This window comes from Sciurus carolinensis, chromosome 18 (assembly GCF_902686445.1).
Source record: "Sciurus carolinensis chromosome 18, mSciCar1.2, whole genome shotgun sequence".
NCBI lineage: Eukaryota > Metazoa > Chordata > Mammalia > Rodentia > Sciuridae > Sciurus > Sciurus carolinensis.
Genome location: NC_062230.1, coordinates 40,491,533 through 40,514,370, shown reverse-complemented (window position 1 = coordinate 40,514,370; position 22,838 = coordinate 40,491,533). Strand labels below are relative to the sequence as shown.

General features: G+C 59.0%; 4 protein-coding genes and 1 non-coding gene across 8 annotated transcripts in view; 2 read left to right on the top strand and 3 right to left on the bottom strand.

Annotated features, from left to right (window-relative positions):
- The window catches only part of Unkl (unk like zinc finger), a 34,984-nt gene extending 32,804 nt beyond the window's left edge, over positions 1-2,180 (bottom strand). For 3 of the 4 annotated variants that reach the window (XM_047534253.1, XM_047534246.1, XM_047534247.1), the window contains exons 1-2: positions 2,096-2,180; positions 800-1,009 (exon numbers count right to left, since the gene is read on the bottom strand). In XM_047534253.1, coding sequence (XP_047390209.1) covers positions 800-1,009; positions 2,096-2,175 — 290 coding nt within the window. In that variant the 5' untranslated portion in view covers positions 2,176-2,180. Of the gene's footprint in view, positions 1-799; positions 1,010-2,095 lie in introns of those variants that run through there. The other variant, XM_047534249.1, reaches the window with a different exon arrangement.
- A 4,007-nt stretch (positions 2,181-6,187) lies between these two features.
- On the bottom strand, positions 6,188-7,261 carry LOC124970389 (protein CCSMST1). The gene is made up of 2 exons (XM_047533702.1): positions 7,108-7,261; positions 6,188-7,029 (listed from the first exon to the last, which is right to left on the bottom strand). The coding sequence occupies exons 1-2, from the start codon at positions 7,137-7,139 to the stop codon at positions 6,651-6,653; spliced, it is 411 nt and encodes a 136-aa protein (XP_047389658.1). The 5' UTR covers positions 7,140-7,261; the 3' UTR covers positions 6,188-6,650.
- A 1,093-nt stretch (positions 7,262-8,354) lies between these two features.
- Positions 8,355-8,428, top strand: Trnaa-cgc (transfer RNA alanine (anticodon CGC)). The gene has a single exon. It is a non-coding gene; the product is annotated as a tRNA-Ala (tRNA).
- Positions 8,429-10,241: 1,813 nt separating this feature from the next.
- Percc1 (proline and glutamate rich with coiled coil 1) lies at positions 10,242-15,325 on the top strand. Its single transcript, XM_047534312.1, has 2 exons — positions 10,242-10,342; positions 13,859-15,325. The coding sequence occupies exon 2, from the start codon at positions 13,908-13,910 to the stop codon at positions 14,709-14,711; it is 804 nt and encodes a 267-aa protein (XP_047390268.1). The 5' UTR covers positions 10,242-10,342; positions 13,859-13,907; the 3' UTR covers positions 14,712-15,325.
- Positions 15,326-15,680: 355 nt separating this feature from the next.
- On the bottom strand, positions 15,681-22,837 carry Ccdc154 (coiled-coil domain containing 154). Its single transcript, XM_047532964.1, has 17 exons — positions 22,820-22,837; positions 22,035-22,267; positions 21,766-21,955; positions 21,556-21,602; positions 21,165-21,260; positions 20,738-20,861; positions 19,330-19,431; positions 19,130-19,258; positions 18,931-19,055; positions 18,513-18,639; positions 18,279-18,416; positions 17,206-17,325; positions 16,968-17,044; positions 16,578-16,695; positions 16,352-16,438; positions 15,940-16,127; positions 15,681-15,820 (listed from the first exon to the last, which is right to left on the bottom strand). Exons 1-17 carry the CDS (start codon positions 22,835-22,837, stop codon positions 15,697-15,699), a joined length of 2,043 nt encoding a protein of 680 aa, XP_047388920.1. The 3' UTR covers positions 15,681-15,696.
- Between the last annotated feature and the right edge of the window lies 1 nt (position 22,838).

The following is a 22,838-nucleotide window of genomic DNA, read 5'->3' as shown; positions in this document are numbered from 1 at the left end:
AAAATTAAAGTACACAAATAACCCCATGTGGTGGTACACTCCTGTAATCCCAGGGTCTCAGAAGGCTGAGGATGGAGGATCCCAAGTTGGAGGGCAACTTAGTGAGACCCTGTCTTAAAATAAAATAAAAAGGTCTGGGGAGGTAGCTCAGTGATAGAGCACCTGGGTTGAATCCCCAGCACCACTCAGGCACACACATAAACTAAGAATGTAAAAGGTAAGAAGGAAACATTCCCCACACCTTCTATAATGTGAGCAAACACTCTGATACAATGAACAAAAGGCAACTGATCAAAATGATCCCAAACCTGAAACCTATCTAATACAGGCGATTCTAAGGAAGGGATGCAGAGAACGGGAGGAAATCATAAAGTGAAGCTGAATCAGTTTGAAACACACAAGATTTATACCTAGCCAGCGCGGGTGGGGCATGCCTGTAATCCCAGTGGTTTAGGAGGCTGAGGCAAGAGGATGGAGAGTTCAAAGCCAGCCTCAGCAACTGGCAAGGCGCTAAGCAACTCAGTCTCTAAATAAAGTACAAAGTAGGACTGGGGACGTGGTTCAGTGGTCGAATGCCCCTGAGTTCAATCCTCAGTACCCGCCCACCTCAAAAAAAGCTTACACCTAAAATACGCATGATGCCTCCTGCATTGACCTAAAAACTAGGAAAACCCCCCTCAACCGAAGACTTCAGGACAAAACTCCAACAAGCGCCAGGCGCCGAACACACCGGGACGCCTGCTGACAGCGCATCCAGGCGTCCAGGCGAGGCACCGCAGCGCCCACGTGGGCCACTTACTCGTCGCCGTCGGGACACAGGCCGGTGGCCTCGTCGTACTTGGAGCAGTACACGTCAGGGCTGTAGTTGAAGGTGCCATCGCGCCTGCGGAGTGGTCTGCGCCGACGCTGATTTAGGAAGTGCCAATGGAAACAGGTGAAGGGGCGGTGCTGGCCACACTTGTGCCGCACAAACAGGGAGCACTGCTCGGTCCTGAACTCCTTTAGGTACCTGGAAAGACAGACGGCGTTGCGGTCGCTTCCGCTGCCACCTCCGCCGGTGGGCGGCCCCAGGAACTCATAGATAGGGACGGGTTCTTCTCGGGGTGGGGGATGGCACCACGACCCCAACTGGGAGCCCAGATCATCCCAAGCGGCCCAACCCGCCTGGGCGCGTTTCCCGAACCCCAGGCGCGAACTCTCAGACCAGACCCCAGACGCACCAGAGGATCCCCCCACCCGCGTCCCAGCTCGTCCCGGAACCCCAGGTGCAGTTGTCCATCCAGGGGCAACACGCCCCCCACCTATTCCCTGAGACCTGGTGGACTCCAGGCGACTGAACGCCCGGGGGGCGTTCCCAGGCCCCCAGGGGCGAACTCCCAGACCCCAAATGCGGTTCCCCGATCCCAGGCGCGATGCCCCCGACTCGTAGCCCAGATGGTTCTCCGGTCCCAGGCACGGTCCCTATACCACAGGCGCGACCTCCCAGACCCCACGCACAGCCCTCCATCCCCAACCCCAGGCACACCTCCCGGTTCAGATACCAGATGGCCCCCAGGCGCGTCTCCCGACACCAGGCGCAGCTGCCCAGCCCTACAGCAGACGCGACCCTCAGGCTCAAGCGCCGCACCGCGATCTCAAGAGCCCAGACACCCACCGCGACCCCAGGCGCGGCCTTCCGCCCGCAACCCACGGACCACGCCAGACCCTGGGCGCCGCCTCTCGACCTCAGGCGGCGGCAGACTGCGCGCAGACGGCCGTGCGTCCACCCAGAGCCCAGGCGCGCCCCGGAACCCTAGCCAGGCCCTGTTTCCGATCCCCAGCCAGGGACGCGTGGACCCCCGAGCGCAGGAGCGCGCCCCAGCCGGACCCGGGACCACCCCAGGCCCGGGGCGCCGCCTCTTCCCTCGCGCGCCGGCGTCGCGTGCGGACCGCCGCGGCTCCGCAGCCCAGTGCCGCCGGCCGAGCGGCGGGGGCGCGGGCGGCGGGCGCACCTCGGTGGCGACACCCAGGCCCGCCGGGCGCGCGCGCGAGCCGCTCCCTGCGCCTCGGCGGCGCGCCGGCATCCAGGCGGCGCGGGCGGGGGCCCGGCACTGACCTGTAGTGGGTCGGCTTCTCGGTCTGCGGGGGGGACCCGCTCACCGCCGCCGCCGCCGCCGTTTTCGAAACCGACGGCATTTTCAGTCAAAACAATGCAGCGCGCATGCGCCGCGCCGGCGCCCCCGCCCCCGGATCTCCCCCCGCACGGAGCCCCCCGCGCCCCCCGCCGGGCCGGCCCCGCCCCGGCCCGCCCCCGGCCGGCCGCGCCCCCGCACGTAGACCCCCGCACGCGCGCCGCGGCCGCCGCCTACCGGAGCGCTGGCCGTCGGTCGGGAGGTCCGGCGCGGCGGGGCGCCGGCGGGAGCGACGCGGCCCGGCGACGCTCGCGGACATGGCTCCTTTTAGCACGGAAAAGTCTGAAACCAGAGCCTGGCCGTGGTCGCCCCTGCGATATACTGGAGATTTGGGAATTGTGTACTTTAAATGGATGAACCGAATCATATGCGAATCATAATTCAGTAGAGCTGCTTCCTAAAACAGGAATGCAAGAAGCCGGCCAGCGGTGGGCAGCGACGCACAGGGTGCGCGGGGATGCACCGGCGGCGGGTCAGCCGGCCGGGTAGGGGCTTCGGGAGGAGAGCCCAGGGTTGCGGTGCGTTGGTTGGTAAATAGGCGGTGTGAGGCGTCTTAACTGCGAGGTAAAACAAGGAAGCACCCTTGGCAGAAGTAGAGTTGCCAGATGGGTCCTGACTGTCTTTGAGCGGCAACCTTTAATTCTGGAAAGGAAATAGCTAGAGGGCAAAGGGTCCTGACCCTCTGGAAACTAACGTACTCCATTCTCTGAACAGCAATCTAAATGTAAACACCAGAATCAGGCGATGAATAACGAACAAATATAATTTGTCCAAGTATGTAAAGTTATTTTTGAAATGCTAATAGCACAGCAAATTAAAATTTATCACTTGCTGGTAATATGACTTTTTTATATGTTCACTCTTCTAAATGAATTATTAACCTCTTCTAACTTTAAGTTTAGGGCTGGGGATATAGCTCAGTTGGTAGTAGTGCTTACTTTTCATACACAAGGCCCTGGGTTCAATTTCCGGCACCACAGAAAGTTTGATCTTGAAATTAAGTAATTAAAAATAATCAAGAACAAATGTTAAAAGCAAACCAAGGCAGGGCGTGGTGGTGCTCCCCCGTAATCCCAGCGGCTTGGGAGGTTGAGGCAGGAGGATCCAGAGTTCAAAGCCATCCTCAGCAATTTAGCAAGGCCCTTATATTTTATTCAGAGACCCCACTTCTAAATAAGAATTTTTTTAAATATTTTTTTTTAAAGTGCTGGGAATGTGGCTCAGTGGTTAAGTGCCCCTGGGTTCAATCCTCCATACCAAAAAAATAAATAAATAAATAAAGCAAATGAAACAGAAGGCCCGTGGATTCCTCAGAGAAACATCTTGCACACTGGGAGGGTGCACCTATGAAAACGTCTAGGGTAACCCCAGCCCTCCACCTTAGGAGCCTGGGAAGACAGCCAAACTAGCTAAGAAGCCTCAGCACACACACGGCCAGAAAAGGGAATCTGGGGTGAACAAAGGTTCCTGTTTCTCCTCCTGCAGGAAGACATCTTCCTCCTAGACATCAAAGAAAATTGATAGGCTACAATGACTCAAAGTATTTTCCATACTTTTGAAGAATGTTCTTTAAAGGTTGGGACAGTGCCATATTTACATAAAGTAACACTAGAGGGTTTTTTTGAGACAGGGTCTCACTAAATTACTAACTCTGGCCTCCAATCTGCAATCCTCCTGCCTCAGCCTCTGGAGTCACTGGGATTACTGATGTGCATCACCACACCCAGCCACCGGGGTTTTTATTATGACAGGAGCAAACGTACAGCACTACCAGAATTTTCCAAAATTGCTTATTGCCTAGCAGCTTACACAAAGTGGCCATTTAATCAACCTTCTCTTCCTTGAAAAAAAAAAACTTTTTCCAGTAATGGGAATGGAACCCAAGGCCCTATGCATGCTGGGCAAGTACTCTACCACTGAGCTACACTCCCAGCCCACCCTTTCTTCAAGTTTCCTCCTCCTTCTGCCCTGCAGCTTAATTCCTGCATCCCTGACACTGCCTCTCTTCTATGGTGCCCTTCCTGCAGGTGCTCACTGAGCACTCAGCTGGGGAGGCCAACCTGCCAGTCAACCTTCCTATTCCTCTAGGAAGAATAAAAGTTACAGCCCAGTTGAGGGACTAAGACAAGCATTCTACAAAAATAGCTAAAGAAAAGATTTAACTAGCTGTGTATCCATCACCCTACTTGGTTGTCACCCTGTGGAAACCCCAGGTGTTAGTCAAGTCTGCCCACTGCCCCTAGCTGGACAAGGAGCCTCCTTTTGCTCACGACACCATCTGTTGTTACTAGTGTAAAGGCAACAGTCTGAACACACTCAGGATCTGCTACATGTGGTGAGTTGTCTCATTAAAAACACTCCCACAGAGGCCAGGTGTGGTAGATGCACACCTGAAACCCCAGCAGCTTGGAAGGCTGAGGCAGGAGGATCGAAGTTCAAGGCCAGCCTCTCGAATGTAGTGAGGCCCTAAGCAACTTAGGGTGACCCTGTCTCTAAATAAAATATAAAAAGGGCTGGGGTTCAGTGGTTAAGCATCCCTGGGTTCAATCCCCAGTACCATTAAAAAAAAAAAAAAAAAAAAAAAAAAAAAAAAAAAAAAAACCCACAGGAGCCAGTGTGCAGGTCAGCATACAGCACTTGCCCAGCATGCTCAAGGCCCTGGGCTCCATTCTTAGCACTGGAAGATAAAAGGAGTTTTTAAAAAGACCACAACCCACTGCATCTTTGAAAAATAGTATTTATATATTTGCACAAAAAGCTAAATGATGAGGTGTTCAAAGTGGTTACATCTGGTGCTTCTGGTTCTCTTTAGCTTAGTATCTTTCCTAGAAAAAAATATATTGCTTTGTCATATGAAAATTACTTTTAGCCAGGTGTGGTGGTACAAACCATAAGCCCAGGCAGCTAATAAGATCCTGTTCAAATTAAAAATAAAAAAGGATGGGAATGTAGGTCTGTCATAGAGTGCTGGCCTGGCCTGCACAAGGCCCGGGTTCAATCTCCAGCACTACAAAAGAAAACAAAAACAAAACCTTTTTATTAACACAAAAGTTCTTAATAGTTCCAACTGCCCATAACCCAACCCCCATACCCAGGAGGTAGTCAGAGTAAAAGACAGAGTTCTGGTTTGAATGACTGCTCCTCAAAATAAAATGCTCACAACCAAACAGGTCACAACCACCCCAAGGCAGAGACCTTTGCCCCCACTGGGACCAGACTAGGGGAGCTAAGCCTAGGCAGTCTTTCCCACCTCAGGCCCAGTCCTTCAATGACAAGCATGCTGGTAGTCTATGAAGGTGCCAGATCCTTAGCACACTTGTGCAAAGAGGCCCTTGTGAGAAGGTATATACTGCCACACCTAATGGCCAAAAACCTGTTTTTCCAATATATGCATCCAGGAAAAAAAAAAAAAAAAAAAAAAACAGTACCTTTAGCATCACACATGATAATAAAGTCTTCCACCAAAAGTTCAAGTAAAATGAAAGCTTCTGTTTATACACTTTGCCATTTAACTCAAATTAAGTTTCTTCTTATGTTAAATTTGGAAAATATATTTGGGTAACCCAAAATAGTGCCTGTAATTTATGAAAAGAAATACTTATTCTACAACAGAAAGTTGTTGACATGTTAAAAATAAAGTTCTGCAAAGCCAGGTGCCGCTAGTGCACGCCTAATTCCGGCGATTTCAGAGGCTGAAGCAAGAGTATCATAAGTTTGAAGCCAGCCTCAGCAACTGAGAGAGACCCGTCTCAAATAAATGGCTGAGGGCCCCTGGGTTCAATCCCCAGTACCACAATGAACAAACTATGTTGTTTTTAAAAAGGTGGTTGTTGAGGCTGGGGGTGTGGCTCAGTGGTAGACAGCTTACCTCGCATATGTGAGGCACTGGGTTCAATCCTCAGCACCACATAAATATAAGTAAAGATATTGTATCCATTTACAAGTTAAAAATTTTGTTTAAAAAAGGAGGTTGTTGGTCTACTAAAATATCTTTTTAACAAAATGTAACGAAAGGAAAAAACCACCCAAATCACCTGAGTGTTATTGTATTAAAATGTATTTTCAATTTGTTAATATGTAGAACTAACATCAACATGTTATTTACACACAGCACAGCACATTCTGACACTTGTGTCGTTAGTTTTTGTTTCAGAAAGCAAATGATCTGCAAAATAACACTGGATTACAAGTACCCGCCAGAACTGCTTCTGAAACGTGATTAGACTGTACACAGACATCACAAATCCAGGGCACGCAGTGCAGCCAACACCTTCCCCATGGGTCTGAAGTCTTTTGGATGCCATCGCCGGGCGTCGGTGTTGGACAAGAAGCAGGTTCCTGCTGACCTTCCGCTGCCTGCACGCGTGTCAGCACCAAGAGCGCCACAGAGTCCCTCGGGGCCGGAGTCGCACGCACACCGGGACCGAAAGCTGCTCCCAGGCACCTGGCGCCCGAGGGAGGCTGCGCGCCCTCGTCCAGCTACCCCCAGCCGGCACCCGAGGTTCTCGCCCCGTAGGCGGCCCGCGCCCCGGGCTCCTCGGGGGCGTCGGTGGGCTCTTCTTCCAGCACGCGTCTCAACCACTGGTCCGCGCCGCTCTCCTGCCTCAGGAAGCACCAGATGACCACAGCCATGAGGGAGAGGCTGAGGGGCAGCACCTTCCACCAGGGCCGCTGCTGCTCCTTCCCCAGGGACTGCTCCACAGTCCAGCGGGACGGGTTGGCTTTGCTGGAGGAAAACCGAAGGGGGCGGTCGGGGTCCTCCTCCTCCTCGTCCGCGCGCTGAGCCCGAGCCCGGCCAGCCGGCGGCGGGTGTTGACGCCGCGAAGCCCAGACCGCGAGCCTGAGCGCCCGCACAGCCCTGCAAGAGAGTGAGCAGTGAATGGGCCGCCCCGGCCCGGGCCCCGGCCCCTGCCCGCCGAGACCGCGCGGCCCTCACCCTACGGCCGGCGCACAAAGGACGCGGCTCATCGCGACCTCCGCCCCGCGACGCGCCGCCTGCGTCACTTCCCTCGTCCAGGACCGGAAGCCGGCGCCATTCCGGTCCTCACGACTACGGAACGTGTGTCCTGCCGCGCCGCGGAAATGACACATTTCTCTGGGGGCACTTCCGCCCAGGTCCCGCCCTCTACTGCCGCGCGGCCTGCCGGGAAGTGTAGTTGTCCATCTGGCCTGGGCCGCGGTGCTGGATCAGGCCGCAGTGCTGGGACCAGCCCGCCACGCACCGACCTCCTGCCCGGAGCCTCGCGTCGTCCTCTGGCGTCCGTTCTCCGCATTACTCCTCTTGGCGCACTGCGTCGGGCAGAAGTCATCATCTGCTTGAGTGCCGCCACGCACGCTTCAGCCTTTTCAGCTTGGTTTCTTTCACTTAGAAATAGATATTTAAGATTTCTCTCAGGAGCCATAATCTGCTCTGGGGATGCCACAAAATCGGATCCCACAACCACCTATGACCTGGAGTGTGTGATGTCTTTCTTGTGCCTCCTTCCTGGCGACAGAAGGACCAAAGGATCAGGTGTTCCTGGTGGGAGATGCTGTCACAGCATTAGGCAGGGGGACGGCCTGGAAGTGTACAGAGCCAAGGACACATGGGTGTCCCCGCCCCGCTCCAACACCAGGCCCATCCCAGGGTGCGTTCAGAGCTGCTGTGTCAACAGAGGCACCTGTTGCCCACTCCGTGGGCCCGCCCCACCTGTTCCACCCCAGAACCCCACCAGAATCACAGGCACACCAACCTCCCATGCACAGACCTGGGAGCACCCAGTGTGTATGGGAGGAGGGCGATCGAAGTGTATACATAGCCCAGAGTTTCCTGGAGGAAGAGATCAGGGGTCTGGAGGCTTGGATGGATCTGCAGAAGGGCTGCCAACTCAGACTAGTGGTTTCAGGTTGAGATGCTTCAGGGCAGCTAGGCACAGGGCTTGGGTCAGGAGGTAGGGCAGGGGCTAGAACTTCACCCCAAACATGACGCAGTACCCATCTCAGTCTTGATGACTGTCATGGATCAAGAGCAGAAATGAGACCCTTGGAGGGTAACATGATCCTCTGAGCCTCCTTGAGTTTCCTCAGCTCTAGTTGGGTGTCACACACTCAGGCTACTGCTGAGACTGGAAGATACTGTATGGAGCCTGCAGTTCCCCCTCGGAAAACAAGAGTATGACCTTTTTTAAAAACAGGGTCTGGGGCTGGGGATATAGCTCAGTTGGTAGAGTGTTTGCCTCGCAAGCACAAGGCCCTGGGTTCAAGCCCCAGTACCGCAAAAAAAATAAAATAATAAACAATAAACAATAAAAAAAATGAAAACAGGGTCTTTGCAGATGTTGTTAGTTAAACAAAGTCATGCTGCATCAGGGTAGGCTAATCCAGTTACATAAGTCCTCATGAGAAAAGAAGACAGATGTACAGAAGGGCGAAGGTCGCACAACCACAGAGGCTGAGGTTGGAATGGTGTGTCTGCCGGCCGAGACTGCACCGACAGAGGCATGCCACCTGGCACAGTCTCTCCAGTTGTCACTGGGAGCAGCCCGGGTTTTGGACTTCTGGTCTCCAAGGCTGTGAGGTGAAGAAGCCCTGTTGTTTTGTTTGTCTTGTGGTTTGGGGTGCAACCCAGTACCTCACACATGCGAGGTAAGTGCTCTACCTCTGAGTCACATCCCCAGCCCTTTTTTAAAAATTCAAGGCAGGGTTTCACTACATTGTCCTAGCTGGCTTTGAACTTGCAGCCCTCCTGCGCCAGCCTCCCAAGCAGGGATCACAGATGTGCATCAGTGTGCTGGGCTCCTCTAGTGCCACCGTAGCATCAACCCACTCCTGGCAGCATCCAACCCAGGGCCTGCAGCTGATAGCCTCCCCTGAGCCCTGCAGCCCTCCTCTTGTCCTGCTGCTGAGGTGCCTGGACTTCGAGGCATGTTGGTTCCCAGTGGCCTGACTGGGAACTCTGAGAGGAAAAGGCCCAGCTCGGAGTCACCCTCCCCTCCCCGTGACATAAACCAACACCTCAGCCTTCATTATCTCAAAGCACACAGAGAAATTTCACGGGAGGCCTAATGTCCCACTAATGGGGGGCGGAGGCTACAGCCCTTGTGTGCTTAATGACGAGGTAATTTATTGTAGCGCCACTTGAGAGCTGACATATTGGAGCTATTGATTTTCCTGGGAAGATCAATATGGGGTGCCTGGGGACAGGCAGAGCTTGCCTCTGGGAGGGCAGAGCTGTTCTCCCAGGGCCTGAGACCTAACAACAGGGTGGGGTGGGGGCTGGTGGGGGCAGTGGGCCCGGAGCTTGCAGGGCCCAGCACTATCCATAGAGAGAGCCAGGAAGATTCTGGGACAAATGCTCAGGCCCCAGCTTCCTCTAGGGGCCTGGATGGGTGGCAGGGGGCTTGGGACACAAAGCTGCTTGGCCTAGGACTGGTTACCCACCCAACACTGACTAGACATGTGCAGGCAATGACCACTGGCAAGTATGGCTTTCCACTGACCCAAGAGTCCCTATCAGGCTTTACCCCACTGACCTGGCCTAACCGGAAACAAAAGCCAGAACTGGGCTACTGTGAACTTGGCTCAAAGCTCAGGTGAGGTGAGGAAGGGACAACTTGCTGACCCCACGCTGGATCCCCAGACCTGCACTTACATTGCCTGGTCCTCCTCCATCCTCACGCCTCAGCCCACCCTGTGGGGCCTGGTGCCTGCCTCCCTGGTCTCAGGTGCCGTCGGGAAGCCTTGCCAAGCTCCTCTTCCCAATCTCCTGCTCCTGCTGCTCCAGCACTGCCCCACTCTAGAAGTTTGCATCCCAGGCTCTGGTTTCCTCCCTGATCTCTTTTTAGGCAGAGAAAAACATCAGGTTCATACTAGGACAAGAACAATTGTCTCACTCTCAGTGGATGATCTCTCTCAGCAGCACGAATGGACGTCTCTGCACTTGCTCACTGCAGGATCCAAACCCCTGTCACTGCCCCTGTCCTGCTGACCAGATGCCTCAATCAGAGGATGGGAAAGAAGAGGGTGTTGAGGTGAGAACCAGGCCCTAGGGGACGCCACCCTCTCGTGCCCTCCTCCTGCAGGAGCTGGACAGATCACCTCACGTGGGTCTTCTCTTCAGTGGCAGAGGAAGGGCTGAGGTTCCAGCGTTCATGGCCTCACCTGGGACTTGAGTTCACCTGGGCTCAGTTGGGGTAAGATCCAAACTTCACAGTGGCCACGAGGCCCTGCACATGCACTGCCGGCCTCTGGCTGAGACTGTCCTGTGCTGGAGCCAGTGACAGCTGTGAGGCTTACACACATACAGAGTTCCAGTGCGCTTCGCTGGTCTGCGATGCAGGGCCAGCAGGCTGCACTGCGGAGCCTGTGGGAAAACCTGCTTGCTTGCATTTTCCAGCTTCTGAGGCCCCTGCACCCCTCGCCGTGTCGCCCCCACCATCTTCAAAGCCATTAGTGCAGCATCTCCCACTCTGTCTGCCTCTGACCTGCTGCCTCCACTTTACAAGGACCCTGTGAACCCCAGGGGCTTCCAGCTCTGCAGCAGCATCTGGGGTCTCCTCAGGCTCTGCCCTCTGTGGGAACAGGCTACTTTCCTGCATCCCCAAAGCCCCTCCTCTGGTCACACAGGTGGGCAGGGCTGTGTGTCTTCCCTCACTGCAGTGCCAGCCTGGGGTCCACACAGGCCAGGGCTGCACTGAGTGAGCCAGTCACTGCCTGTGCTCACAGCATCTGCATGGCCTCCCCCATCTCCCGGTCAGGGTGGAACATGAAACCCACGGCCACATGCCTCCTGGGTCCTCTGCCAGGTTCCCGAGGTCCCTCGGCTGCCCCTCTGCTGCCTGCCCCACAAGATGGAAGTGGGCAGCACACAACCTCAGACTATGTCCAGTCCCTTCCCTGCACCAGCCCGTCCTTCCCAGGGCAAGTAGAGGGGTGCTACGGTTCTGAGCAGAAGCAGATGTGCCCCCTCCCCCTGGGTTCAGCTCTGGGGTTCTGGGAAAGTTGGAGCAGGAGCACCCTGAGCCAGCAAAAGGGCAAGGGGCTGTATGTGGTCAAAGAGCAGGGCCTACCTGCCCCAGCAGCCGGGAACCCCGACCCTGGCCTCCCGCAGATCTGGGCTGGCAGCTGTGCTGCAGTGGGTCAGCGGGGAGACTGCTGAGGCAAAGCCACCCGAGAGCCAGGGCAGGGCCAGTATCTTTGGATCCTGAAGTCTCAAATTGGACAAGCCTGAGGCCAGGCTGGGTGTGATGGCACACGCCAGTAATTCCAGCAAGTTGGGAGGCTGAGGCAAGAGGATCAGGAGTTCAAGGCCAGCCTCAGCAACTAAGTGATGCCCTAAGAATCTTAGTGAGACCCTGTCTCAAAATAAAAAGGGCTGGGGATGTGGCTCAGTGGCTAAGCACCCTGGGTTAAATCCCAGGTACCAAAAAGAAAAGCAAAGAAAAGCCTCCTGAGGTCAGGCTCTGGGGACAGATTCCCAAGCAGTCTGGATGCTCAGGACTGAGCCTGGTTAGATGCCCCTCGTCCCAGGACATTGGCCTCACCTGGACATGGTCTCACCTGGGGCACAGCCTGGGCTTCCTGCCAGGGGTGAGAGAGCGATGAGTTGCGACTGGTTGCTGTGATGATGCCCCTGCCTCCAGCACCCTGAGGTCTCCCTGAACGTCCTGGTGACCTGCCCCTTGCCGTCCCCTTCCAGCTCAGACACAGAGCCTCGCTGCTGTGAGATGTGGCCCTTCCCAAGCACTGTGTGGCTACAGGCCTCCGGAAACTTGCTGCTCTCTGGGTTCAGGAGAGGACTGTGGCAACCAGCAGGGACCCAGCCGCAGGGAAGGCCAGGTCCAGTGTGCTGAGATGGACTTGCGTGGGAGGCAACGTCCCCACCTGGAGGGGGAGCACCTGGCAAGGGTGAGGTTGTGTCCATGTGCTTTCTGGAGATCAAGAGCTGGAGACTCAGAACAGCAAGTGTTGTGGGCCTCTGATGGGTGGGACCAGCCCTACCAGCGGCAGTGGGATATGAGCAGGCTGGAGTCAGAGTCCCTCAACTCCACCCTGAGTGGCTTCAGGCAGGAGGTGTGGGGCCTGGGGAGGGAGATGCCACCTCAGCCTGGCCCCTGAAGCAGCCCAGGGCAGCAGTTGTTTCACTGGGTGATTGCAGCCCTGTGCAGGTGGGAGGGGCAGCCTTGACCGGCGGGGTCTTCATCACAGCCCCATCTGGGCTGGTGAGGCTGGGCACAGCTGCCCAGAACCCTCACCCCCAGTGCAAGGCTGGAGGGGGCTGGGCAGGGGCTCCAGGGGCCACCTACATTAGCCCATCCCAGCGACCCTGTAGCCTCTGCCTTCCGCTGGCCCAGGGCCCTGCTGCCAGAGCAGCACTGTTTGTGCAGCACGCTGCAGAGGCAGGATGTCCTCCAGAGAGGCCTACTCCAGAACTCAAAATAGCATGAAATTTAATTTTCCGCCTATTTGACAAGGCTTGGACTAGGCCCAATCAGCAGCAGAGATAAGGGTCCTCGGGTCCAGGGTGCGGGCCAGCTGGGCCTGTAGCAAACACTCCACGGTCCCCCGGCAGGATGCATACAGGTGAGGCTGGTCTTCTGACGCTCCCCCCGCAGGGCCCTGGTTGCCGGGCGCTAAAGCAAACGGGCTCTATTTGTCCAGTCTGCAATGACAATGCTGTTGCCAAATATTTGCCAGCCTCAGGCGGCTGCAGAGCCCAGCTATAAATGCTTGCATCCAGGTGGAGGTGGGCCTGCCGAGCAGGAGGTGCAGCAGAGGCCAGGTAGGAGCCAGGGCCTGGTGGTGAGTGGGGAGGGCTGCGGGCGCCCAGCACTAGGGGCTGCCACTCGTGGGTCTTCCTCCCAGGTCCTCTGCAGGGACCCCTCTCCCTCTGGGAAGGTACAGCCATCCTCAGAGGCCTGTTTTAGGGCCACTGGACACCCCAACAGCAGACGGCCCTGCACCTTGAGCAAGGAGGTCCCTCAGTGGCTTCCAGGTGGAGGAGGCAGGGGGCCCCACGCAGCTACCTCTGCTTCCCCCGACCCTGAGCAGTGCCTGTCCAAGGGCCTTGACCACCCACACCAGGCCCTTCAGAGAGAGGTTGTTTCTTGATGAGCTGGGACCTGGGCTTCCCAGGCCGCGGCTCCATGTTCTTTCTCCCTCCCACTGGGGGAACCCATCTGCCTTCCCACAGGGACAGGTACCTGGACCCCACTTCTCCCAGATTCTTCCACATTGTCCCCCCAACAGGAGGAACCTTGGTCAGGTCCACCCAGGTGTCCGTTATCTCAACGGGAGTCAATTGGAAGCTGGGTTTTTGGCTGCCACTGGATGCAGTGCACTGGGCTGGGCCCTCATGGTCCCCAAACACCTCATGACAACTGCAAGGGTTTGGGAGCCCTGGGCAAGGCCAACCCCGGGACCTCTCTCCCTCTGCTCTCCCTGGCCCCGGAGTGGCCATGATCTCAGTGATTGCAGTGTCCCCCATCCACAACAGCCCCACCCTACCAGACAGCTCTAATTGCTCCTGCCAGTGGCCAGCCGCACTCCTGGGCCCATGCCCTCACACCCACCCTCCTCAGTCTCTGCCCACTCACCTGCTGAGCAGGGTCAGGGAAGCCTGGGTCTCTGGGAGGGAGGAGCGGGAGCCCTCTGGGGTATGATGTGGGCTGAGCCCTGACTGCTCACCTGCCCTCCACCTCCCTCCCCAGCCCCACCTGCAGCTCCAGAGGCCCCAGAAGCCCAGGTGGCTGAAAGGACATGGCTGCTGGTGTGATCCGGCCTCTCTATGGCTTCCGACTGCCCCTGCAGTCCCACCAGCCCTTCCTGCCCTCAGACCAGGAGCCCCTTGAAACTTCAGAGGAGGAGGAGGAAGACGAGGAGGAGGAGGAGGAGGAGGACAATGATGACGGGGAGCCCAAGGAGCTGGAGGGTGAGGGGACCCCTCAGCACTCAGGGGTGGCTGCCCAGGGTCCCAGCAGCCCGGAGACTCCACTGCGGCTGCTGCGCTTCTCGGAGCTCATCAGTGGTGACATCCAGCGGTACTTTGGTCGCAAGGACAAGGCACAGGACCCGGATGTCTGTGACATCTATGAGGGTGGCCGCCTGGCCAGCCACTCAGCCCGGGAGCTGTACTATGCTGACCTGGTGCATCTGGCTCAGGGCAGGGACCCAGAGGATGAGGAGGCCACTGAGCCTGGGGCCCACGTGCCCAGGGGATCTGAGGGGCAGGCATGCAGGTCAGGCTTTAGCGAGGACCGGCTGCTGCCCCTGGGACCCCTGGCTGAGCTCTTTGACTACGGGCTGCGGCAGTTCCTGGGGCCCCGGGCATCAGTCGGCCACAGACTGAGGCTAGAGCAGAAATACAGCCACATCACCCCCATGACCCAGAGGAAGCTGCCGCCGTCCTTCTGGAAGGAGCCGGCGCCCAGTGCCCTGGGCCTTCTCCACCCTGGCACACCAGACTTCAGCGACCTGCTGGCCAGCTGGTCATCGGAGGCTGGCCCTGAGCTGCAGGGTGGGGGTGCTCAGGCGCTGGGGGGGACACAGCTGACCGAAGCCTAGAGAGTGGGCAAGGTCCGGACTGTGCTGGGGGCAGCAGAGCCTCCTCCTCCCCGCTGCTGCCTGGGTTCCCTCCTTCCAGGCAGCCACAACCTGGGAGCCCATCTCAGGCAAGGCCTTTCCAGGCCCTGGGAGGGTCTGCTCTTGTCCTGAGGCCTATGGCTGCTACTGCCAGGCTCGCCAGGACTGGCCAGGGGGCAGGACTAGTGGGGGTGTCCAGACTTAACCAGCCCCTGGTCTCAGCCCCCAGAAACACCCGACTGTGCACGGGGGCCCTCAGGGCTCTGCCCACAGAAGGGAGAGCCTGGTCAGGAGCTGTGGTTCCCTGAAGCCGTGGGCTAGGGGCACCTACACACGTGCCCCTCTAGGGAAACCAGTCACTGCGAGGCCATCCCGAGACTCATGTCAGTGGTAAGGGCCAGCCCTCCCAGCAGCCCCACGGGGCCAGAGCTGATGGTCCCTGGTGTAACCAGGGCCAGGGACTCAGGATGAGCCCGAGTGTTCTTGGAGAGGCAGGAAGAGGAGCCTGACTATGTAAGCAAACATGGCTGTGTACTCCCCGGATTAGTGCTGAGAAGCTGCTTCCTCTGCCAGCACTCTGGTATGACAGGTCAGCTGGGCAGGGCTGGGCCCAACCTGAGATGGGCCGGGCCACTGGTCTGCAGCCCCAGCGTGCTCACTCCTCATGTACCCGTGTGGGTGGTTTGTGTGGGTAGTTCATGTGGGTCCTGGCAGCAGTGGGCCTGGTTACTCCTGTGCAGAGCCTGGCCAAGCCCCTTTCTCCTTGGGGCAGGGGCTTCCCGGGCTGTGGAGGAAAGTGACTGGGCAGAACAGGAAGGGCCCTGGGGATCAAGGAACTGGGTCTCTGGGTCTTGGTCCCTCCCACTGCCCCACCTGTGTGTGTCAGTCCCACAGACCCCTTGGGGACTGGGTTCACTGGGTTGTCAGGGTGTAACAACAGCTCTGATGGGTACAAGAGCTAGCACATTTATTTCTGGGAAAGGGACAAGGACGTGTGCCGGGGTGCGGACTGCTGGTGGGATGTCTTCGAGACCACGCCTTGCTTCTGCGGGGCCACCAGGTTCATGAGGATGGTCTTCCACTGCAGCCACCTGCCCAGGGACATGGCTCTTGGCCTGCACCTCCCACCACCCACCTCCCCATGGGGACCTCCCCGTCCTACCCTGGACCTGGAGCCTGGGAGGAGGCTGCTGGGCTCCCTGCTGCCCACCTCACAGTCTGATACACGCCCCAGCAGTTCACGGGGACCAGCTCTCCAGGGGCCACATCCTTGATGAAGAACCGCTGCCTCACCAGGGACATAAGCACCCGCCTGCTGCCCAGCGTCAGGGGCCAGGGGCCCTCCTCACTCCACAGGCGCAGCACGCTCTCCCGCAGGGTTGCAATCTCCTCTGTGCGCTGCAGGACACAGATGTTACCCAGATGCCATGGGGGCAGGACAACTGGAGAACCACAGGAACGTGGGAATGGATCATGGGGGTGGGGCCCAAGCCCAGGCCAGAGCCCTTATCTTCGGGGCAACGCTGCTCTTGGGCCAGCTGGGCCGCCTGGCAGACCGCAGGGCTGCAGGGAGCCGGGCTTGGGCTCACCCAGCCCTGCAGCCCACCCAGAGTGCCTCTCACCAGCTTGGTCTCTGTATTAAACTTCAGGTTCTGGATGGTCCTGTGGGCCTGGATGCTGTTTTCCAATTTTATCATTTGCTTCTGAAACTAAACATAGTCCCTGTCATGGGCATGACGCAGGTGGCCTTCTGATGTCCGGCCATCCCCAGGCACCCCCCGGAACCCCTGAGCACTGGGAGCTCTGGAAGTGTCCAGGCATGGTGGTCTCCCCGGGCCCAAGGAGCACCGTGGCCAGCTGGCCCTGGATCTCAGCGATCTTCCGCCCGGGGCTCTCCTCCTTGAGCAGCTGCATGGAGGACAACAGGATGGCCAGCTCCTGCCTCATGGCCCCGACCTGGAACTCTCTGTGGACACCGAGGGCAGCGGTGGAGTGCCCGGGATGACTAGGACAGGCACCTCCCCTAGCTGCCATGGGGCAAATGGAGCTTGAGAGGACTTGACCTTGCCCCCTGCCAGTGCAGACGGTGGGGGTGCCCGGGGGGCAGAAGGGGAAGCTACCCCAGAGAGGAGGTGACCCAGGAAGGGGACAGGGCTGCCATGGGCACCTGGGGCTTGGTGACTGGTGCAACCCGGATTGGTCAGCAGAGCTTCTGCCCATTTCTCAGGACGCCCTCACCTCGCCCTGCCCTCGGCTGAGATCTTCAGGTCCGTGTCGCTCTTGTGGAAGACACACTTGTCTGAGACACCTTCTATCTGAAATGGAGCCAGCAGGGAACCTGGGGTGCCCTAAGCACAGCCGGCTCGGGGAGCCCCACGCCAGACGGGGCCCCGCAAGGCAGGCAGGAGAGGGGAGGGGTGGGAGGAGAAGCCCTCCAACTCCGCAGGCTGGCAGAGCCCAGGCAAGCAAGGCACACCTGCTGTGGGAGGCCGTCCACCTTCTCCTGCACCTCCCGCAGATGAGCTGCGACCGTCTTCTGCCACCGGGCCAGGTCTTCCAGGGACTTCCTCTCCACACCTTCCCACTCGGTCTTCACCTGGGATTCAGACACAGTGAGGGATGGGGCCCCCACAGGAGGACAGATGGACAGATGAGGCTGACTGAGGCTGGACATGGGGAGGCCCCAGGAGGCTAGGGGGAGCTCCCATGGGCTGGCATCACCACGTCCACCTCTGACTCTTGAGCAGTCTGCACCCAGGCCTGCTTGCAGCCATCTGAGGGGACAGCCATGCCGGAGAGGGCCATGGGAGGCCCAGAATCCTCTTCAAGTGGGCTGTCAGGCTCAGCAGAGCTGCACCCTGAGAAGGCCAACAGCTGACAGGGACAGGGAAAAAGAGCAGGCCTGCCACACTGCAGGACAGGGCCCATCGTGAGCTCTGACCAATGTGTGCCCAGAGGGGCTGAGGGATGCCCTGGGGGAAGCCGGACCCCAGATCAAAGGCTGGACCCTCACGGTCGAGGCAGCGGGACTCACAAAAGTCCTCAGCAGGCATGTGGGTAAACAACAGGTGGCCTGTTCACACAAGGGACGTCACCCAGCCAGGAGGACCCAAGCTATGGCAGGATGCACCATGAGGACCCGGCCCAGTAGTAGCCAGAAACAGAAGCCATGTGTGTGACTTCACTGACATCAAAGGTCCCGTGGGCAAGTCCACAAGCACAGAAGGTGGATTTAAGGGTGCAGGGCCTAGGGGGTTGGAGACTGCTAATGTGCCTGGGTTTCCATTTGGGATGATGAAAAAGTTCTAAAATCAATGAGGGCGGCACCGCTCTGAAGGCACTAAACCCACTGAGCTGCACCCCTGGAGGAGGGCCACCTGCGTGCAAGGCACCAATCAGCAAAGCGGCTGAAAGGAAGGGAAGGAAGGCAGAGCCACAGGTGGCCGCCCTCCTGCATGTCCCGGCCCCAGGACAGCCTCAGGGCTGGGCAGCCTTTGGCCGCAGGGCCCAGACCTTCCAGAATGCGCCTTTCTGCCTGTCAGTGCTCACCTCAGACAACTTCAGGCCCAGTGTCTGTTCCTGAAGGTCCAGCCTCCAGCTCACAGCCAGGCAGTGGTCACTCAGGTCCTTCAACTGCCTGGTCAGCTGGGCCACTGACCCCTCCAGGACCTGGCTCTTCTCTCGGAGCTGCAGGGGACAGGAGAAGGTCAGGGAGGCCTCAGATGAATGACCATGGCCGTGTGCAGGGTGTCCCTGCTGCCCCTATCCCTGGGCACCCCTCACCAACTCCAGAGCATCCTGCATCTCCTGCCGGGTCAGTTCGCCAGCCAGCTGCACAGCCTCCAGGTTCTCCTGCACGTAGGAGGCCAGCTCCCCAGCCTGGCTCTCCTCCAAGCTCACCTTGGCATCCCTGTGGGTTGATGCCACTGGGGTTGTTTCTCAGCTGAGGCCAGGGAGGAGGCATGGCTTCTAGTTCTGGAATCTTCCAGGAGAGCCCATGGATCAGAGGACAGGATGTTGTCATGGGTGCCACCAACAGGGTTAGGGGCAGGGGAGGGACAGGGGCCCAGCTAGAGGGTCACTATTCTGTCCCAGTGCATCAGACAGGGCCTGGTGTGCTGCTTGGGCCTGCCAGGGGAGGTGGTCGACTCCTGGGTGGCCTGCCTGGCCACACAGCTCCCTGTGGCCTGAGGACACCCACCGGGCCTTCTGCTCAGCCAGCAGGATACGGTTCACTGACACCTGGTTCTGCCGCACAAACTTAGTCAGCTGGACCACAGCTGCGTCCAGGCCCCGGCACTGCTCCAGCAGGTGGCCCTCCTCCTCCTGCCGTGGGGGAGGTGGCCCTGAGCTGGTGCCTTCCCCGGGTTGCTCTGGCCACGCCCACCCACTAGGCCTACCTGGCGCTGAGCCCCCAGGGCCCGAACTCGCTCCTCCGTCAGCTCCTGCAGCCTCTGCCAGCGGCCCTCCAGCTCCTCCCGCAGGCTGCCCTCTGCCTGCAGCTGTGTGCTCTCAGAGGCCTTCATTCTCTGCAGAGACACCACCGTCTGCCGGGGCCCTGCACAGGGGCAAGGGTGCCTGGCCTGGCCCGGGCTCCTACCTGCTCCAGGGCCAGGAAGCTCTTCTGTAGGAAGCTGCACAGCTTGGCCTCTCTCTTCAGGAAGCGGAGGCTCACCTCCTCGCCTAGCTTGGTCACCTGGGCCTGGGGAGAGACCCAGCATCACCCTCAGCCTCCCTGCTGGACATCCTGCCCAGACCCACGTCACACCCCCTTGCTGTCTGTGGGATCTGCAGAACTGGGTCCACTGTACCCTGGGCAGGAAGGAAGGCATGGCAGGCAGGGGCCACTGTTCCCCAGAGACCAGGCTCAGGGAAGACAAACAGCCAAGCCCTGGCCAGAGGTGGAGCTGGGGCAGGGCAGTGCCTGTGTGGACAGCCCCCATGTGACGCCGGGCACCCTTCTGCTACGCCGAGGGTGTGAAGAGGGGTGGAGCCCGCCCAGGCCACACCCCGGTCTCCACAGCCACAGGGCTCTTCCCCCATTGACTCCAGGTTCTGGCAGGGGCCCCAGGGAAGCCCTCCCTCTGCCTCGGCCCTTTAGGAGGCAAGGCCCCAAGGAGGGTGCCCAAGAGCAAGGTCAGCAGACTTTTCCCATACAGCCAGACAGCAAAGGTTTCAGGCTCACAGAGCGTTTGCTGAAGCCTCTCAAGCCTGAGGTTGTGACCTCAAAGTAGCCATCGGCAGTATATAAATATACTTTATTGGTTTTGTACTGATAAAACTTCATTTACAAAAATAGGCAGTGGGCCTATTTAGTGTGCTGACCCTGGCCCTAGAGTCCTCAGACACCTGGGGTCTTGGAGGAAAAGGGTGCCCAGGAGGGGCAGCTTCCCTGCACGCAGAGTGTCAGGAGCCCTCCGCCCTCCGCCCTCCCCATGGTGCCAACACCTCGGCTTCCCCAGGGCAGTGGGAGCAGCCCTGCCTTGGGAGCGGGGGTGTGTGTGGAGCAGACTGCAGTCCTAGGCTCTGTCTGCAGAGCCAAGGAGCCGGCCACTCCTGAGGGTCCTGAGTGGGAGGCAGCTTGGGGGCCTGGAATTCTTGACTCCTGCTTCGTGTAGGGAAGGCCGAGGTTGCCGACGGCTGGGAAGGGGCTCTGGTTCTGCCACTCCCCGCCCTGACCCAAGCTGCTACAGCCACTGAGATGCCCACCCCAATGGCCTTTGTGAGGAGGACCTCAAACCTGCACCATCAGCCACCTATGCCTGCTAGCATTTGAAATGTGGCTTGTGAGGCTGAGGAACTGAGTTGTGAATTTTTATAATTACAGCTGGTTTCAACGGGCAGTGCCACTGGCGAAGGCCACCACAGGGGACAGTGCAGGATGAGAGGTCCTCCCCGGGTTCTGTCAGCAGGGAGGAACGAGCCCCCCGTGGCAAGGGCATAGGCTGGGGATGCTGGGGTGTTCTGGGGGGACCCTCCCGGGGCCGAGCCTGGCCTCCCTGTGGTACCTGCATCTTGGCCACCTCGTGGTCCACCCTCTGGCTGGCATCCTCTTGGCTCTTCTGCAGTGCGCTGCAGGCTGCCTGCCGGCCCTGTTCCTCTTGCCTCAGCAAGCCAGTCAGCTTTGCCAGCCTAGGGAAGTGGGCACAGCTGCCAGCTCAGCTAGCTAGAGGACTCGACTGGGGAGCCACAGAGGCTGGTGGGGCTGTGGGGCACAGTCTTTCTCAGGCTAGGGCAAAATGGGGGTCGAAACAGACCTGAGTCCCCAGCAAGGGGGCCAGGGAGGGAGGGGCAGGGCCGCAGGCCCCCATGAGGATCCATGGTGGGTCTTAGGTCCCCAGCATCCAGGGGCTCAGCACTGAGGCAGGGGATGCCCTGCTGGCAGTGCTGGGGGCACAAGATGGGTCTTAGCCAGGCTGGGGAGGTGGCGCCCACCTGAGGTTGGCCTCCTGCTGGGCACCCTTCCGCTGCACGTCCTGCAGGGCCTGCCTCCTCCTGACCTGGGACAAGGCCTCTCGGACCTCCACCAGCCTGGCACACAAGGAGCGCCTCTGCAGGCCCAGAGCGGCTGGGCAGTCTCTGGGGCTGGGCGTCTGGCCGGGGGCCCTGCAGTCAGCCCCCCTGCCTTCTTGGGGGTCTCAGGCTCTCCAGGGGTGTTCGGACCTGAGCTTTCTGAGTTGGACCTTATACTGGTACTGGTTGCCCTAACAAGACAGCTTACTGGGGAAATGGAATCCTGAGTGAATCCCCGCGGGCCCTGGTGCCAGCCACTGCCTGAGCCCCTTTCTGCCTGCTCAAGTCTGTGCCCACAGGGGTGTGAGGGTACCTTTTGTCCAGGGCCTGCATCTGATTCTGGTTCTGGGGTCCAGGGAACTGAAAAGCGGAAGGTGTGGGGCTGGGCAGGCTGAAGCACAGGCCCAGGAGGGGTGCCTGGAGCCAGGGCTCAGGGACCAGCCGCGGAGGTGGCGCTGGGCTCAAGACGCCCTGGGAGACGGGGAGGCGGGCGGGGCGCACTGCTGCCTCTGCCCCAGCTCACCTCCAGTGCCTCTTTCTCGGGGGCCTGGGCCACCCGCTGCAGCTCCTGCCGCAGCTGCCGGAGCTCTGCGGCCTGCAGCTGCACGTGGGCCCGCAGCTGCAGCAGCTCCCGCAGCAGGCTCAGGGTGGCGTGCTCACAGTGCTCCTTGTATCCCCGCAGGCATGCCACCTCGGCCTGCAGGTCGCCCACCCTGAGGGTCAGAGAGGGCGATCACCAGGGTGGCCTCCATGGTCCTCCCTGGTCCTCCTGCCCTGTGCCGCAGGGCTCACCACTGCTCCAGCTTCTCCCACTGCTTGGAGGCACTCGGCTCCGGCACACAGGTGTTGGACACCCGGTGGCTGGACTCCGAGTTCTCCTGACTCAAGGGCTCAGGGCTGGTCAGGCCTTCCGCCAGGAGCTCCTCCAGGTCCTCCAGCGTGACAGTGCTCCGTTGAGAGGGGGGCGACACCCCCGACAGGGAGCCGTCAGCTAGCTCTGCAAGGAAGTGCTGTGGGAGCGTGCCCTAGGCACCAGCTCCCACTGGAGCTCACAGGCACCCAAACGTGGCAGCCGTGCCCACCAGCCGCCCTGAGCTCAGCTTGTCTGCTGTCCCTAGTCACAGCCCAAACTGGGGAGGAGCTTGGCTCAGAGAACTGCAGGAACGGCCTGAGAGCACGCAAAACTGGGCAGCAGACACGAGACAGCCTCACCCTGGCCAGCTCCGGTAGCGGCCAAGGGGATTCAGAAGCAAAGCTGTCCTGTGTGACCCTCCCCTGGACCTTGCTTCTCCCAGCTCCAGATTCACGTGCCGCGCATCTGGCTCACCTGACATGGCTTCACCAGCAGTCCCCACCTGCAGATTTGATACTGGGCCTAGTGTCCCCATGACCGCCCAGAGCTGGACACTAGGCCAGGGCTGCTGGGGACTTGGGTGCAGCTAGAAGGTTGGGAGGCCTCGCAAGCAGGAGGGCTACGTCGCGATGAGCTGCCCTTACATCCTGCCTTCTTCCCGAAGGATCCCACAGGAGGCAGGAGCAGCTGGACAAGAGCTATTTTGGAACTTTCCTTTCCTCACCAGAACCTTGTGAGTCATG